The sequence below is a fragment of the Phalacrocorax aristotelis genome, chromosome 1, assembly GCF_949628215.1.
Source record: "Phalacrocorax aristotelis chromosome 1, bGulAri2.1, whole genome shotgun sequence".
NCBI lineage: Eukaryota > Metazoa > Chordata > Aves > Suliformes > Phalacrocoracidae > Phalacrocorax > Phalacrocorax aristotelis.
This window is the reverse complement of record NC_134276.1, coordinates 214,103,572-214,121,706: the sequence shown is the minus strand read 5'-3', so window position 1 is coordinate 214,121,706 and position 18,135 is coordinate 214,103,572. Positions and strand designations below refer to the sequence as shown.

General features: G+C 45.9%; 1 protein-coding gene across 1 annotated transcript in view; it reads left to right on the top strand.

The window, feature by feature from the left end:
• The window catches only part of ITIH2 (inter-alpha-trypsin inhibitor heavy chain 2), a 29,046-nt gene extending 11,991 nt beyond the window's left edge, over positions 1–17,055 (top strand). The window contains exons 10-21 of the mRNA XM_075081646.1: positions 1,109–1,277; positions 2,991–3,116; positions 4,002–4,183; positions 5,327–5,512; positions 6,530–6,669; positions 7,215–7,387; positions 10,086–10,220; positions 12,356–12,469; positions 13,519–13,717; positions 14,394–14,566; positions 15,302–15,413; positions 16,708–17,055. Coding sequence (XP_074937747.1) covers positions 1,109–1,277; positions 2,991–3,116; positions 4,002–4,183; positions 5,327–5,512; positions 6,530–6,669; positions 7,215–7,387; positions 10,086–10,220; positions 12,356–12,469; positions 13,519–13,717; positions 14,394–14,566; positions 15,302–15,413; positions 16,708–16,855 — 1,857 coding nt within the window. The 3' untranslated portion in view covers positions 16,856–17,055. The remainder of the gene's footprint in view (positions 1–1,108; positions 1,278–2,990; positions 3,117–4,001; positions 4,184–5,326; positions 5,513–6,529; positions 6,670–7,214; positions 7,388–10,085; positions 10,221–12,355; positions 12,470–13,518; positions 13,718–14,393; positions 14,567–15,301; positions 15,414–16,707) is intronic.
• Positions 17,056–18,135: the final 1,080 nt, after the last annotated feature.

Sequence of the window (18,135 nt, the reverse complement as noted above, 5' to 3'; positions counted from 1 at the left end):
GAATATTTTGTGAATCAAATACTTCATGATTTTACTCTATTTGTAATGCTCCTTCCATGTTGTAAGGAAGAGGTGATGCCATCAGAATATAGATTTTATCTCTAAATTACACTTTTAATTGACAGATCACTAAACATTTTGCAAAGGCCCTGACCCCCTTTTTCTCTAATCTCCTCTACTGAATCCTGGGAAAGTCTCAGTGGGGATACTACATCTCTGCTTTCAAAAAGTCATGGACAAATTGTTGACAGCCCACTGAAGAGCAGTAAGAATTGTTTAGGTACCATAACCCACAGAGGGGGAGGAAATGCAAAAAATAGGATATTTTAGTCTGCAAAAGAAATGACTTGGCGAGGCATAATCAGCCTCCAAATACGCAAATAATTGTTCTAAAAGGGAAACTCATCAACTGACATTCTTGCCCACCCTGGGTAGAATAAGATGGAATGAGATGGATTTACAGCAGGAGAGATTTATATTAGATATTAGGAAAAACTTTGTAGTGCTGAGAGGGGGGTTCGGGAGGTTGTATATCATGTGTCAGTATGGTTTTTAAGAACCGGCTAGACAAACATTAGTCAGGGATGATATAAGTGTATTTGACTTTGCTTCGGAGCACAATACTAAGGCTTGGTAGCTTGCTTCCTTGGGGAAATCAATGCTGCAAAACTGGGATACAGGCTAATTGTCACTTGTTTAAATAACACATCTTCAAATAGATGTTACCCAGCCTGAAATGACAACATTGCAGACAGAGCTAAGTCTCCTAAACTGATACAAGCAATTCCTCTCTCCTGAACCACAATGTTTCACAAACTGCTTCTCTCTCTCACCTCACTCTGTGTTAGCAGGAGTTCAGCAAGGATGGGTTGAGTCACATGGGTTTGTTCTTGCTAATTACATTTTTTGCTGTGTTTCTTTGGAGAAAAGTTTTACTTTGCGCAAGAAGAGAAAAAAAGAGAGATTTGGATAGCAGATGCTATTTTGGATTCCAGTGCTCATATTCTTATTCATCAGAGGCATCTGTTTGCTTGTAGTCACAAGTTAAGAAGATGCTTTCAGCAACAGGAAGCATAAACTTGTCTTCTCTTAAATTTCTCCTTCTCAGACCATCGAGGCCATGAAGGCAATATTGAGTGAGCTCCGTGCCGCTGATCAGTTCTCCCTTATCGACTTCAACCACAATGTCCGATGCTGGAGAGATAATCTAGTCTCAGCCACCCCAGCACAGGTTGAAGATGCTAAGAAGTACATCCAGACAATCCATCCCAACGGGGGTATGAGGTTTTGATTGCAGGGTGCTCATGAAAGTTAGATATTACAGGAACGGGTACCTCAGACAACTTTCAGATTGGCAGAGTATTCCTTAAAAAAAAAGTCTGATTCCCAAGATGGGAAAAGCATCACCTGGGGTTAAAAGAGACCAAGGATTCCAGTTTGTTGTGTTAGGGGAGGGGATGGCATTTCCTTCTACTGAATAAGCTACAACAGGTAGAACATAGACCATAGAACAGCTGTCTTTATTCTATAGGTCCTACCTCCAGCCTCACAGGTCCCAGATTTCCTTGAAAGACTGAGGCCGTCTCAAGCCTTTCTAAAGCAGATCATGAGCAGCGCAACTCCAGGGTCTCCACTGGCTGTAAATTGTAGACTATACCATGACATACTAAATGCCACCCTGGGCAAACTGCTCATCATTTTTGTGCCTTCATTCGCTGTCTGATAAAAAAGGACAGTTGCCTTTCCCAGCTTTACAGCACTTTGGAGGTTTCATTTCTTAGTGCTTGAGCTACATGTACAGAAAGGGCTCACGATCATTTTAACCTATCGCTCTCTGAAGTACACTTCTGGTTTAGTTGTTCAGTTATTTGTACGCCAATACTGTGTAGAGGCTCTTCCCAACATCAGAGCCTTCTGGTGCTGTGGCACCTTCATTCCCAGAAACTTTCCCTGGCAACACATAAGGTAGGATCAACATGAAGTTATAGACTTGTCCGAGACCATCAGTGTGCTGGGAATAGGAACCCGTGTTGGGTATATGAGTGCTGCATAAGCTTGGCTTTGTTACGCCCACATTTGCTGACAGACAAGCTGAGAGCTGCTCCCGTCCAGTAAAGCCAGTTTGTGATGCAGCATTTTATTCTTCTGCCTCTGGAGCTGCTAATGTTTGTCTTTCTTGACAAACAAAATGCCTATTTTCTGACTGCTCAGCTTTCCTACTCCTCTTCTTCTCATACTAATTTCTTACTTAGTCCCTCCTGTGCACAAGCCAAACCCTTAGACAGGGTGAGTGAACATACACCTCTTCTCTTCCAGTCAGGATGTCCAAGGCTGGCTGTTTCTGGCCGATGCCAGAGAAGAAAGTTTCTTTTTCTCTCATTCAATCATTTGCCTGCAAACCCACTACTTCTTCCCACAGCAAATAACTCCCAGCACCACAAATGGTCCTGCTGGAATTAATGGGGCAGGGGAGGGGGTGGAGGGGGGCAGGTGGAAGGGACAGCCTGGAACAAAAAAGTGTATCAACATCCGGTCTCTTAATGGAACTTAGTGCAAAACGCGTATGTGTGTGTATATACAAATGTGTATAAATTCATAAAAAATATGTATTCATATATTTCAACATAATGGTGTGAAAAAAAGTAACATGCTGATGAACAAATTCAGATGGATTACAGACTATTTCCACCCACAGAGATGTACATCCTGACTAATTCTGTAGATGTCAGTAAACAGTATAACTATAGCTGCAGAAAACAGAGAAGGTGGTTTAACACAATAACCCACATGTAATACATTTCGCCTTCTATTTCTTTGGGGAACCACGGTGCTAGTGGATGTACCCTGAGCAGCACAGAGGAGGGGTTTTTCTGCCTTGATTTCAAGTCTTGTCCATGCTGATTAATTCCACTAGAATCTCAGAACTTGTTGGGATTTGACAAAAGACTTGACAAGAATCAAACTTGTTTTCCTCGTTGTGTCTTTGACAGGCACAAATATCAATGAAGCTCTTCTCCGAGCCACATTCATCCTGAATGAAGCCCAAAACTTAGGCATGTTGGACCCTAACTCAGTCTCCATGATCGTATTTGTGTCCGATGGAGACCCGACAGTAGGTAAGGATCCTGCTTTGGGTGAGACAAAAGGCCAGTGGGATTAGCCTGAGAAAAGCATGCAACACATAGACACTTTGACAGTAAGTTTAAAAAATTCTGTTCTCCTTTCTTCCGCTGCCTGCGCTGCTCTTTTGCCAAATTCTATAGGTGCCATGGGGCTTTGCACAGAAGCTTTCAAAAGATGAACAGATTATGTTATGTGAGTTATGCACTTCTTGCAATTACAGAGATGCACAAGTCCTGTAGGAGAGGTAATCACAGCCTTAGAAAAAATTTCCTCTGCTGATGACCTTAGCCCACACAGCTCTATGCAACCCCAAGTATAACAGCAAAATCAGAAAAATAAAGTAGAAAGCAAATTAATTTGGATTGGATTTGGTACAGGTCAAAAGCAATTGCTTACTGCAAGATGCCATCCCAGAAGAGGCTGCCATTAAAAATAAGTTTGGAAAAAAAAGTCAGTCCCAATGGTGGCAGTGAACATCTTAAGTATGAGAAACAAAGTAAAACCTTTTTGGAGATGTTTTAGTCTAGTTTAGTTTAGTGTAGCTTGAAGCAGCAATTCTGGGAGAACTCTAGAGATGTTACAATGACAAACTCCCAGGAAGTTAATAGGATCACTGGATATACAAAGAATATGCATCAGATACCAAAAAAAGAGCTTAAATGAATCCTCTTCAGTGGAAACGCTTTGTTAATCTCCATCCAGGAGAAGCTCAAATGTCACTGTAGGTACTGCAAAATGGAGATTCGGCATCTGGGCTAGTTGTCTAGATTTCCTTCATATTAAGAGAGAACCACAGACACTGGAAGAGCATGAATGCGCTTACCTTGATGGAGGCTTCTTCCATTGCTCAGATGGATGTCACCCTTTGTGTCTCCAAGGTGAGCTAAAGCTGACGACGATCCAGAAGAACGTGAAGCAGAGCATAAAGGATGAATTCTCTCTCTTCTGCCTTGGGATTGGGTTTGATGTAGATTATGATTTCCTGCAGAGAATTGCAACTGACAACCGTGGCATGGCCCAGAGGATTTTTGGAAATCAGGAGACTTCTGCCCAAATGAAGGTGTGTTTCTGGCCCATTGCCTCTGAAACCGAAGGCCTGGTTCTGTTCACAGCTGTGGAGCTGGGTAACTCCACTAGCAACAGCAGAGTTCCTGTAGGTTCATAGGGGAGGTCACAAAGAGCATAGTTTCTTCTGGAGAGTCCTGCAAGGCGACAATCATGCGTTAGCTTAAATGCTCCTAGTTACAATTTTGTAGTATCTATAATACGTGCTGACTGCTCTGTGTAGGACTTATATTCTATAAAACAGTCCTAACCATAAAAAAGATTATCTGAAACAAAATTAAGGCCTGGATTTTACTTCAGACCACTTCAGCACTAACAAAAGGCCTAGCTATAAATGCTAAATGCTAATCCAAAGTTTGCCAGTGTAAGAAAAAGTTCAGTTCTAGGAAGCTTTGGCTCCAAATCCGTAAGCAGCAATTGCTGATGAACAAAATCTTACATCCTCATTCTATTTCTGTTCACTGGTTCCATCTCCTGCGCAGGCTTCCTTTCCCAACACGGGAGTGATAGGACACACACGCAGGTGTGCCAGGACACACTGCATAGTGTTCTGCCAAACAGAGCAGCTCTGAGAGTGCAGCCCTGGGTAAGAGACAGCCTCCATCCATAGCAGTGTATGGGCAGCTGGGTTCCCTCTCTGGTCCTATATGCTAAACCCAGCTGTGCACACATCCCAGTTCACATCAGCCAGGTACAACAGGGTCAGAAAAGGGCAGCCAGTCTACAGCACAGAAGCGAATACAACTGAGATATAGGTCTAGTTTGTGGCAAGAATTAGGTGGGAAGCAGCTGTGTGTCTTACACAGCAGCCAAGACCTGACCAACCTGTTAATAGATTCAGGCTCATATACATCTGTGTTCAAGCCTTTCAGCTCTAAGAAGAACGCAGCCCATGGGCTTCTGACCATCCTTTGACTTCAACAAGGCTTGGGCCAGACCTTCTTGCTGTGCTGTACCCTCTTATAAGTGTACTAAGCTCTTAGTATAAAGGCATCTGCATTCTCTGGGACAAGGGAAGTTCCAGTTGTCCATCAGGGCTCTGGGTTTTGTCACCTGCTGTCCTTTCAGTAAGAGTGGCGCATATGGGAGGATTGCCTCAGGTACAGCAGACTCACTTCTCCATCTCCTTCCATCTCAGAACTTCTACAACCAGGTCTCCACCCCACTCTTGAAGAAGATTCAATTCAACTACCCCCAGGAGTCAGTGTCAGATGTCACCCAGAGCAGCTTCCACAACTACTTTGGTGGCTCAGAGATAGTAGTGGCTGGGAAGGTCGACACAGAAAACCTGCAGCACTTGGAAAGCATCGTCACAGCGACAGCAGTGAGTGAAGGTGTCCTGAGGATACCTGCTCCTGGGGGTTGGACTGGTCCATTCACTCGTGTGCAGTCTCCTTGCTGGAGGTTATTGCCAGCAGAGTGTTTTGTCCACATGGGTTCTGGGTGGGACCATGGGGAAACTCAGGGGGGATTTGTCCAACAATGTTTCACAATAGCTTCAAGTTCAGCCATGAATAGTCGCTGCCTGCATCCTGCAGCCTGCCCAAGGAACTTTCTTCTGATAAATGTACCATACAAAATTCAATTCCAAACCAGGCTAAGACTATGGAGTCCTCTCTCATGCTTTGCAAAGGTTCAGTGGAGATACCCTAAGGTAGCTCCTTTCATGCCTGAAGCTCGCACTGTTGGAGAGTTCAAGCTGGTGGGTCTAAGTGTATCAAGTCCTAGCATTGTCCTTTTATGCTCTGCCTTGTGGCATGTGTGATGTGACTTTCCCCATATTTCAGAGCTGCTTTTCCAGATGGAGTGGGATGGGGTGGGAATACTACATCCAGATCTTTCTTTCTGAGGAAGAACCAAAATATCCTTACTCTTTCAGGACTGAGGAGTTGCCATTTGTTATTTGCTGGAAAAATCAAACACATTCAATACTCTTTCTTGCCAAAACACAGTGCAGTCCAGGTGCCTGTGAGAGAAAGTGGAATTTCATTCCTGTTCCTCAGTAGGAACTTGATATGAAAAAACCTGAGGGGAGGATAGGAGACCGCTGTTAAAAGCCTCTTCTTTTGTCATGTGGTAGCACCTTCTTTGGCTACTGATGACAGTCCTTTACCTATTTTAATCCACTGTCACTGAAAGTGTCATTAACTGAAGACCCTCTTGCTATAGCTCCCCTCCCCATGGCAGTCTGGCCAACAGTGGTGGGACTTTCTGATCTAAAAGTGACGATGGGCAGAGCCAGAGTGGGTCCTTAATGCCAGCCATGCCAAGAGGGGAACTCAAAGCCACCCCATTCTCCTGGTTCACTCTCCATTATCTTTATCTCTCATTGACTGCATAGGCAAATGCAGAGCTCGTCATGGAAACCCTGCGAGATGTTGAAGAACTGGATGGCTTCATGAAGAAAGACAAATACGCAGATCCTGAATTCACTAGGAAGCTGTGGGCCTATCTGACTGTCAACCAGATGCTGGCAGAGAGGTGAGAAGAAATGTGGTCTGTGATGGGAGAGAAGTGAAGCTTGAGAGGGATCTGGTCCTCTGAGACCACAGCCATGAGGCTGCTCACAGGGTTTCAAATGGGTAAGGTAAACAAATCAAAATAAAGGTAGGTGATACCTTCAGCCACATTCCTCCTATTTTTAGCACTCACAGGTGTCAGGGAATAGAGTTTTGGAGCAGTTAGTTAGTGGAATAAGGGTCAAACAGTCCTGGCTCTGGGTCTGAGTGATGAAATGAATGGGAGATTTGCCTTATGGAGCCTGAGTAAAAAAGCTATGGAGCTGCTCATGATGAATCTCCCCTGAAGCAGAAAGAGGTCTCCTGCTGAGAACAGGAGAAGGAATGGGCTGCTTTGTGTTCAGGCCAAGAATAGTCTTCTTATGGAGAGTGCATTCACACAGGTCCTCAGCCTTTCCTTCTTGCTACAGCTACCTGTTTGTCTCTATGACTGCTCCGTGGAGGCATTGTCATGGCAGCCGCCCTGTAGAGCTGCTAACCATGCCTTCTGGTTTGTTTTCCACCCAGAAACACAGCCCCCACTGCAGCTTTGAAGAGGAACATCACCAAATCCATCCTACAGATGTCTCTTGACCATCATATTGTTACCCCCTTCACAGCCATGCTGATAGAGAACCCTGAAAAGGATGAGATAATGCTGGCAGACCAGCCCAAAGACCCCAGAAGGGGCTGCTGCCCAGGTCAGTGTCTCAGTCTGTCTTAGTCCACCTCTCATTTTGGCTTTGTTCTTCTTGTGTTGGAAGAACAGCTGTGTTCATTGTTCACTCCAGGTGTTTGCGCTTATAGGATAATCTGTATTTTCAGTGAAAGCTGACCAAATCTTCAGCCACTTTGAGAGCATCTTGTTACATAAGTGCTGTTTGGAGCCATCGGCTTCAGTGAGGACTGAATGTGCCAACATTGCAATGATGAGTTTTTCATTAAGTCTACAATGTCACAGGCTGAACGTCTTCCTGCTGGGACAGATATGCCTAGTTCCCACACTGAAGCTGTAGAATAGACTAAACCATATCTTATCTCCACTTTTAAGGCTTGGAAGCTCCCTAAGAATTTTAGCAATCAGCCACAAGGCTACATGGAATCTGAGTTGTCTTAACAGAGAGTCCCTCATTAATTAAACATCTGGATTTCTCCTTTGAATCCATTACTTCAATATGTGTTCCAAAGTCCTTGTTACAGCAACCTTACGTCCAGCCAAATGAGGCGGAGTTGGCTTGTTCTGACATTATGTGGTAGAGCTGGTCTCAAAGCGATAGCTGTTGACACCTGTGGGTGTTAGCAGGTCCAAAGTCAGCCCTGCACAGCCACGTGCTTCCGATGGAACTTAACAGCAGCTATTTTGTGCCCTCACCAGTCAGCGATTTGAAAAGGCACAACCGTTGCTGTTAGGAAAACACTGCCAGTGTGGTGACATGGGAGCACTGAAAGTAAAAGATCAACTCCTTGAACAACTGAGTCTGATGATTTAAAACCTATTAAGAAACAGGAGAGTTTACAATTGGTTGTGAAGGAAAGAAACAACCCACATTACAACAGACAACATCATCCACCTGGCATTTCACACTGGAAGTGATTGTGACTTTGCTGAAACTCCAAGCGCATGTCCTGCACGCTCAGTTCTCATGCTCCTGGATAACTATAAAAATATCCTGATCCTGGCTCAATGAAATGGGGTTTTTATGTCTGTCAATTGTGATTTTTAGGTTCACTTAGTTTTCTTTGCAATTTTAAAGTCTGCAGTCTAAAGAGAAAGTAAATAGTTGTTATTGATACTGCATACTACAACTCAAGTTCAAGGAGCATCTGGACAAAACTCTTAGTCATATGGTTTAGTTTTTGGTAGTCCTGTGAGGAGCAGCGAGTTGGGCTTGGTGATCCTTATGGGTCCCTTCCAACTCGAGATGTTCTATGATTCTACAAACTCACAATCACTAAACAGTTCAGCAGGGAAATAGCATGTATTGCATTCATGTATAATTAATTAATTATATATGGCACCATCTGACTAATTCAGACAATAATTATCTTGATTTGGATGATGCAGAGGATTTATGTGAATTTAATATAGGTTCTTGTGTCTTTGGAATAGTCAAAAGCACTGAAATCAGGGTCAAGGCATCTGTGGATTTCAGGGACAGTGGGACATGACTCTTGAACCTTAGAAGAGGACAGAGCTTGTAAAAATAATATCAAATTAAATCTGTGCTTAGGACTGTGCAACATGTGGGCTGTACTAAAAAGTTTGCATATGCAAGGCTTAGAATGGGTAATCTGGAATAGATCTGTCTGTCTGTCCATACACAGCTCTCATCAGAGCTGCACTGTCTGTCTTTGTAGACAGAGACTGTGTCTTCCGCTGAAATCACTCACTCTTCAAAGGATTGACTAACTGTTCTTTCATCATGACAGACTTATTGCAAAACTGGACTGTGCATGGGAGAGCTTCTACACCCATAATCGTCTGCGAAATTAATATGACCTGGAAACTCAGAACTCTCTGTCCCGCTTTTAGTTCCTGTATTATCTGCACTGACTTCACACATAACTGTGCTGATAGAAATAACACTGCCTGAGTGAAAACAGACTAGGGTCTGAATTAAGGACTCGAGAAAGATGCTGACAGAGATTTAGAAGATGTAGCTGTGCTATCTTCTGTCCTGCTGTTGCTCCCCAGCTCCTTTTTCCCCTTACTCCTCTTCAGAGCAGAGCCAGCAGATGAGAATACGTGCCCTGCTTCAGCTCTTGCCTTTCTCAGCCCAACATATTAAAACAGAGTTTCATGGATCATTTAAGATCATATTGCTTTATGAACTAAGTGGGACAAAGAGGGCACATGTTACTTTCTCCTGCCTCTGTCATGGCAAAGGCAGAGAGACCTCTAGCAGAAGGGGACACGTTACGGGATCCTATTTTAAACGCTTGCACTTACTTGCAACCTTTATGCATGTGGGTCATCCTGGGGCATGCAGACAGAGCCCTGCCTTTTCTCAGGCACCCCAGACTCAAGACCCAAGTCAGAAAAGCTTTTTAGCACATGCTGATTTTTTAAAATGCAGTTTTGGTAAAACACTTAAGCCCCACATTGGGAGCTTTGCTGAGGTGGGGCCTATTCACATGAATAAGAGCTAAAAAGTCAGGCTCCATTTTTCACGAACAGCTTATGGTTAGCTCAGCTGCACTGGCCAGTCATATTCCTCTGGTGGAGACACTGGAGTAAATCCATCCTAACTTCATTATACAAATCTGTTGTAAACGGTGTTGTGCCTGTTTTACTTTGGTACGATAACATCAGGTCCCGACCTACTGCATTACTTCAAAAATTATACTATTAAATATGTCAGCACTAACAAAAACCTTATTATGACTGTCATTTAACAGGTACTCTAGGATTAACTCCAAATGCGCCTAATAATAACAAAGGTATCCCATCCTGGGCCAATGTCACAGCTGTACCAGTCAGCTTCATGCCTGAGCAAAGGAGTCCTCCTGTGTCCTCTCTGAGCATAAACAGAGGTAAAAAGCTACGGTATTTCTCTGCAAAGAAACACCAGACAACAACACTCATCACCCAATAAAGAAATAAAGGTGACAGAACCAAAGTTACAGGGCACTTTGGGAGTTTCAGCTCCTGTGACAAGATGCTAAGCTCTGTAATGGTGGTGGAGTCTGTCAGCTGTCCTAATTTTTCTTGCTGAGTTTTCTGAATTGTTGTAAAAGCTGTATCTTCATTTAGGGGCTATGGGGCTAGTCCACAAGAGGATAAATCGACTGCTGTGACTGGCTGATGAGGTTACTTCACTGCTGTGGCAGAGGACATCAGTGTGAAAAGTCCTCGGTACAGCCCCTGCTGAAGGTCACGTGCATCCCAAATCACGGCCCCCTCAGCCAAATTTTTGCAAATCCATCTAGCACCCAAGGATTAAGCTTTTCTTTATAAAATAGAGTCCTTTTGACTTTGAACAGATGAACCTGTAAGAATATGCTCTAAGTTACAAGCGTGAGACTAGTTCAGATCCTGATAGGATCCCAGCGACCCCATCTGCCGCCCCCTGCTTCGCTGAGGCTGCTCACTGTGCTTACATTCAGCTTCTCCGCAGCAGCAAAGCTAATGTAAAGTTACTGCCATTGCAAATGAGAGATGAATGCTCTGTGGTAGATAAAAATCTCTGAATGCACCGGTGACTGATGGATCCTGTTAATGCTTGGGCCTTTGCCACAGTTTAGCGCCTGCTTAAACAAACCAGCTGTGAGAACCATTGCCTGTGAAAGAGTATAACGACAATAACTCTGGGAGCGTGCCTGTGCGCAGATGTGTATATTTACATAGCTATCAAACAAAGAGCTATCAAACTCCTCAGCACAGCTCAAGGGTTAATCGAAGACTTTGGATAGTCAAGCAACTGCTTGGAAAAGAAGGTGAGCAAGGCAAAGCCACCTGTGCACCTTATTCATGTATTTTGCACTGGAAATACTTTCAGTTCCTGGAAATGTGGATTAGAGCAGGCCTTGGCATCAAGTTGAGGAAGATCAAGCAGTTGGTGAGAATAAGGAACACTGATTGAGGGCTATATTCAAGACATGCAATATACTCAAAAGATTCAAGACATTCAAAAGCTCTTTCACCCCTTGGTACCTACCATTTCCTGTGAAGACGTTCCTGGTTGAGGGTCTAGGATTTGCCTAGTGCACAGGAAGAGGTAAATGATTCCAAAAGATGAGGAACACCAGTGAATGACTGGAAGCTGGCCTGGCTATTCCCACAGGCAACACCACGCAGGGGGATGGCTCTGAATGTTGACAGGGAGATGCCAACCACCACCAAACCAGCAAGAGCTGGGGAGTGCTTTGCACTTCAAGACGAGACTGGAGCCTTCAGTGACAGCTGCATATGTTTGGCTCATATAAGGCAAATTTTAAAGAACATATGACTTTCAGAGTGGTCCAGTTACACCAAGGTATTAAACATACTGTGAGAACAAGTCCTAGATTTTGTTCCTCAGCAGAGTTAGTAGGCAGGATGTATCTTTACCCAACATCTGTATGGTGGTATGGACATGTAACACACCCAAGACTTTCTTAGTTTGAGAGAGTGATGTCCCGGGAGTGTGTCACTTCTAGAAACGGGCAACAGCTAGGCATGGGAGGGGTTGGATATTAGTTTTGAAGAGACGTGTCACCCAAGCCCTGCTTTCCATGCCTTCGGTCCTTTCCTGGATCTAGGCCTCAAAGATGCACCCCTGTCTGCCTGGTGTGCAGATGGGTCCTTGGTCTCACCTGGAGGCTGGCTTCCTTCGTCAAGAAATAAAGCTTGGCTTCTAAACTCCAGGTTGAGCCTATGGCACCCTAGTGTGCAGCTGACCAGTTAAACCAGTAGTTCACGGCACTTGGTGGTGTTCCTCAAGCCAATAATGTCATGCCCTTTCCTTACACGGGAAATATATGAAGAGAAAGTGTCTGAGGGGCTTTTGTGAGCAGCACCTGAAAACTTCCTTAGATGCTGCAGGGGTGGAAAGGGCCCTTCTCCTATTCTGAGGAGCCCCAAAAAGTGCTTCAAAATCCTCTGAGGAAAGTGTCTCGGTCTTTGTGTCCCTTACCTCTAGGGCAGGTACCCGCCCGCTTCTCATGCCTATTTCTTTTCTATGTTTCAGTTGACAACGACCCACATTTCACCATACACCTGCCCATGAGCCAAAGGAACATCTGCTTCAATATCAACTCAGAGCCTGGAAAGATCCTAAACTTGGTTTCTGATCCTGGTACTGGTAAGGGAATAAACGGATTACACACTTCTCTCAGTTCTGAAAGGTGTTCAGAGGGAGCAGGGGAAATGCCTACATAGCCTGTACGCTAACAGGAGTGTAGCCAGCGGTTGAGGGAAGCGGTTATTTCCCTCCACATCTGGAGTATTATGCCCAGTTTGAGGCTTGCCAGTACAGGAAAGATGTTCACAAGCTGGATGAAATTCAGTGGTGGCCACCAAGATGATTATGGAGCTGGAGCACAGGACAGGTAGGGAGAGGCTGAGACAGCTGGGTTTAGTCAATCTTAAGACAAGAAGACCCACAGTGAATTTTGTTGCTATCTACAGCCACCTAATCGAAGGTAGAGGTGGATTCTGACACATCTCCAAGGACAAGGGGTATCAGAAATAAGTTGCAACAGGTGAAATTCTGAGTAGGAGAGAGCTATTGGGAAAAACATTTTCACTGTGAGGATGGCCAAACACTGAGAAAAGAGCCAGGACAGGTGAGGAAATCTCCATGATAGGTGAGGATTCCCCTCGCTAATTTGTACTTTTAAAGAAGAAAGTGGAAGATAAATAAAGCTGGAGGCATTCCTGGTAGCAGGCATTAAAAATGTGTAACTGTACTCCCAAAGGAATCAAAGGGAATCAGCCTCTTCTCAGAGGGCTTTTCCCATCAGCATTTCTTTAACTTCTGGAATATATGTGAAAAGTGACGAGCATTTGGAAGCAGGTTAAGCTGGGCTGGAAATGTGGTACCAGCCCTCCACTGCCCATCCGCCCCATGCCTTTCACACACAGCAAGGGACCGAATGGCTTATGAATCAGCTCATGCTACCAGCAAGACTTCACATCAATTCCCACCAGATATGCTAAAGGGTGAACAGTACTATCAGGAGGTGACTCATTAAATTATTCTCTTCTCTTGCCTGGCAAGGTGACAAAAACAGGGGGTCAGAGGGCCCCTGTTTCTGCTGATCCCGAGGTACTCCCTGCTGAGATCAGAACTCCAAGTCTCTAGGTGGTGCTCCAAGATTTAGGCAACGTCTGCTTCTCTGCTCTTCACAGGAGTTGTGGTCAACGGGCAGCTCGTCGGGGCCAAGAAAGCAGAGAATAAGAAACTCAACACATACTTTGGCAAATTCGGTTTTTATTTCAAAAACAAAGGCCTGAAAGTGGAGATCACCACGGAAACAATAACACTGAAAGATGGGTCTTATGGCATCACGTTGAGCTGGTCTGACACGGGGCACATCATTCGGAAACAGTAAGTCGCTGAGCATTTGTTCTCTGCCCTATGGAACCCATCTGCAACACAGCTTTGGACTGAGCCAGCCACGGGTGGGGAACGGACCACAGGGTGCCTACACATGGGCGTGTGAATCTTAGCTGGATGTCTGAGCTCTCGTTATAGTTAACGAAATTGGGCAGTAGGGCCAAGAGAGCAATTCAGTGGACCAGGCACACGTAGAAAGAGCTGAATTGCTCTCCCTTCTGCTGATTGCATTGGCTAAGGCCAGGGTTCAATTACCTAAACACAAGCACCTAATGTTATCTGAGATACCTTCAGGGTTTCTGACTCACAACACCCAGGAGACCTTCACCTGCAGATTAACAGCTAGCAGCCATGTTGGACACCCTACAGCACTAGGCACCTGCCTAGGCAATGGGATCACTTCCAAAATCTCCATTCATTGTAGCAAGAGCTTAAATCTGTAGGGCAAGATTTACTTGCTCCAAGAGGGGCACAAAGTGTCTGTCCTATTAGGTGCTGTCCTGCCAGACCCCTGGGTGCCGCTCCCAAGGCTGTGGGTTTCTGATGGATCCTCTGTCATATCTCAGCCCTGTGTGGTTGTTCTGGATGCCTGAGGGCATCTCATAGGACCTGAGAGCTTTTGTGCTGGCAGCTGAACTGAGTCCTTCCTTTGGTTCCTCTCTGCTAGGCTTCTCATATCTGTGAAGAAAGAAAGCAACGTAACTATCACCGTGGGTGAGGAGATGTCCTTCATGGTTTTGCTGCACCGTGTGTGGAAGAATCACCCAGTTAATGTTGACTTCCTCGGGATCTACATTCCCCCTGAAAACCAGTTCTCTCCTGCAGCCCATGGGCTGATAGGTAACAGCGGCGGGGCGGGCAGTGGGAATAGTGGGGCACCAGGAAGGGGTTTTGCTAAATCTTTGAGTGACTTTTAGTTGGTGTCAGTGTCCTGGTGGGGAAGGAGTGAAAATTATTCAAACAGAAAATGGGGGAGATTCCTCTAATGTCCTGGAAGCCCCAAGGACATTGATGAACATCAGGGACCAAGAGATTATTCCTCGTCCCAGCTCGGGAGGGTGTTTTCAAAACAGGCTTGACTAGACTTGGTGACACTGTGATGGGGCTTTCCTGGCCTGGCTAATCTGCTGCGGGTTGAAAATAGACTGAAACAAACCCCTCAAACCTTCCTGAGAAGACTTCTGTGAAACAGCTTGTAATTCAGCTCTCCCTCTGAACAACAGCCCTTTTCTCGCAATGGTATAAAACAAAAGCAAAGGCTCAGCTGATAGGGAAAATCAGCCCTCCGAGCCCTGGACTCACCCGAGGCTCCTGTTAAGATGTGGGAATCCTAAGCAGCAGAGGTTGTTTTCCCAAATATTCTTCACAGCTCCAGTCTGCTTTCCTCGAAGCAGAGCTTTTTACCCTCCCAGTGTGGGCGACCTGACAGTGCTGGAAACATGGTGCCCTGTGATCCATGCAGGAGGGGTTTGCCTGCTACAGCTAGTTTGATATTCCGAAAGTGCCCGGCAGCAGCTTACGTGAAAGCCTCAAAGGTTAGGACATGCAAAGAGCTTTAAACCTCTCTTTCATCAGGTCAGTTTGCATTTGAACCAGAAGTGTATATCCACCACCAAAGACCTGGGCAAGCTCCAGAGAAACCACAAGCCACCATGGAAGTGAAAGGAAACAAGTTCACTGTTACCAGGTAAGAATAATGTGCTTTATTGCTCTCTTTCTAAATCTGACTTCTTTTTAATGACTGCAGGCTTGTTAACCTTCAAGAATCTCAGGGGGAAAATATCCCTCTGTTTGCCCTCTGCTAATAATCTGGGTTTAGCTGGTGGCTAAACACTTGGGTCAAGTTGGGTTCTTTCATATTTGTGCATGAACGGTTCTGTCCGAACACCTGCCCGGCATCTGACAGGCTGTGTGAAAGTGCCTGGGACCCCCACAAAAGGGCATACGAGGTCATAGAACTGTAAAATTCATTGCATTTTGTGTTTGTTGCCATTCTCTGCTGGTGGAAGACACACATCTCACCACTTCGGCAGAGCAGCGCCATAAATGAGCAGAATTATCAACGTTTTCTTGTCCACATGTCACGCCATGGCCTTTTGCAGATGACACCAAATTGGGCAGGAATATCAATCTGTTGGAGGGCAGGGAGGCTCTGCAGAGGGCCCTGGACAGGCTGGATCGATGGGCCGAGGCCAGTTGTGTGAGCTTTAACAAGGCCAAGTGCCGGGTCCTGCCCTTGGGTCACACCAACCCCAGGCAACGCTGCAGGCCTGGGGCAGAGGGGCTGGGAAGTGCCCGGCGGAGAAGGCCCTGGGAGTGCTGGCTGACAGCGGCTGGGCATGAGCCAGCAGTGCCCAGGTGGCCAAGGAGGCCACCAGCCCCCGGGCTTGTGTCAGCCCTGGTGTGGCCAGCAGGAGCCGGGCAGGGATGGGGCCCCTGTGCTCGGCCCTGGGGAGGCCCCACCTCGAGTGCTGGGCTCAGGTTTGGGCCCCTGGGGACAAGAAGGGCCTTGAGGGGCTGGAGCGTGTCCAGAGAAGGGCAGCGGGGCTGGGGCAGGGTCTGGAGCACAAGTGTGCTGGGGGGCGGCTGGGGGAGCTGGGGGGGTTTAGCCTGGAGAAGAGGGGGCTGAGGGGAGCCCTTCTCGCTCTCTGCAACTGCCTGAGAGGGGCTGGAGTGAGGGGGGGTTGGTCTCTGCTCCCAAGTCACCAGTGACAGGACGAGAGGAAACGGCCTCAAGCTGCGTCAGGGGAGGTTTAGGTTGGAGATGAGGGAAAATGTCTTCACTGCCAGCGTGGTCAGGCCCTGGCACAGGCTGCCCAGAGAGGTGGGGGAGTTGCCATCCCTGGGGTTATTCAAAACACATGTAGATGTGGTTTAGGAGGCACGGTGGTGTTGGGTTGATGGTTGGACTTGACAATCCTAGAGGTCTTTTCCAACCTTAATGATTCTATGATTCACTTTGGGTGGCCTCTTCCTCACAGGGGATTGCAGAAGGACTACAGGACAGACCGCGTGCTTGGGACCGATGTGCCGTGCTGGTTTGTGCACAACAGCGGGAAAGGTTTCATAGACGGCCATTACAAAGATTACCTCGTCCCCCACCTGTACAGCTTTCTGAAGAAACCCTGAATCTCCAACACGAAACCAGTTTCTTACAAAAAATTCTTATCATCTGCTCCCTCATGCCCAAACAGTAGCTGTCAGCCGACGAAGCCAGACCGACCAAAGGTGACTTCACCACCATTTGCTTTATAAATGATGTTTCAAAGCAATGTAACTCCCTTTTCTGTTAAAAAATGAAATCTGTAATAAAGTGACATGCTGGGTTGCAGTAGGTATCTTCAGTTTCCTGTGTCTGACTTAGTGGATATTAAACCCCATCAAAACTTTCAACTGTTCTGTAACATACATTTCACAGCAGACTCGTACCAGCATTGTGGCTCCTGCAGCGTGGGTAACACACGTGACCAGATTTAATATTACACTTTTGCATTTTCAGACTGCTGGGAAAACCTAAGTGCACATACTGCCGGAGTGGGCAAAAAGCAATGGGTCTTTTAAGCCTAGCCTGGAGGATGTGCGTTAGACGTAAAGGAAATTTAACAGAAAAGGAACACAGGCTCTGGAACAGATATCGTGAGGAGCCTCCAGTCTTTAAGGATGGGTTAACCAATGGTGAGGGATGTCCTTGAAATAGCTGATGCTGCCACACTGCAGGAAAATTAATTAGATGAGCCTGAGTCATCCTCCAGCCTATTCCCATGAAAATTTCCAACGTCACAGTGGAGCTCACACCCAGATACAAATCTGGGAAAGCAGGAAAAATTCAGACTACATAGAATTCACCATCAGTACTAAACACTTCCCACCCAGTGGGATCAGCTCCCGGAAGATGCCTTACACTTCAACAGTATTCAACAGCTGATGAGATCAGCAGTGAAACAAGTATACATGTGTACATACCTGGAGTCAGGTTTAAAACTCTGCTTTCAGGCAACCTTAGGAAAAAGATGTTGGCCAGTTTCTTCGCAGCCTCCCAATCTAGGAAGGGGACTCAAGTAATCTACTTGCTGTTCTGAACTTTAGTTTCCATCACTTACGAACTACAGGCTGGTACATGATCGCTCTTGCAGCCATGGTGTCAGCATTGAGAGGATTAATGCGTTCTAAGCGCCTCTTCAAACTCTTGGAAGGGCAAGCAACTTCCCTACAAAGCATTCATTGCTTCTTTGGAATCATTTATTAGCTTTGGCCTCCACAACATCCTGCAGCAGTGAGATCCCCAGTTCAACTAGGCCCTGCGGGGGGAAGAAAAACCTGTCAAGTATTTTTAAACCCCCAAATCAGTAACTGTACTCTCCGTTTCCCAGCTTGTATGTGAATACAAGCAGTGAATAATCATTCTCTGT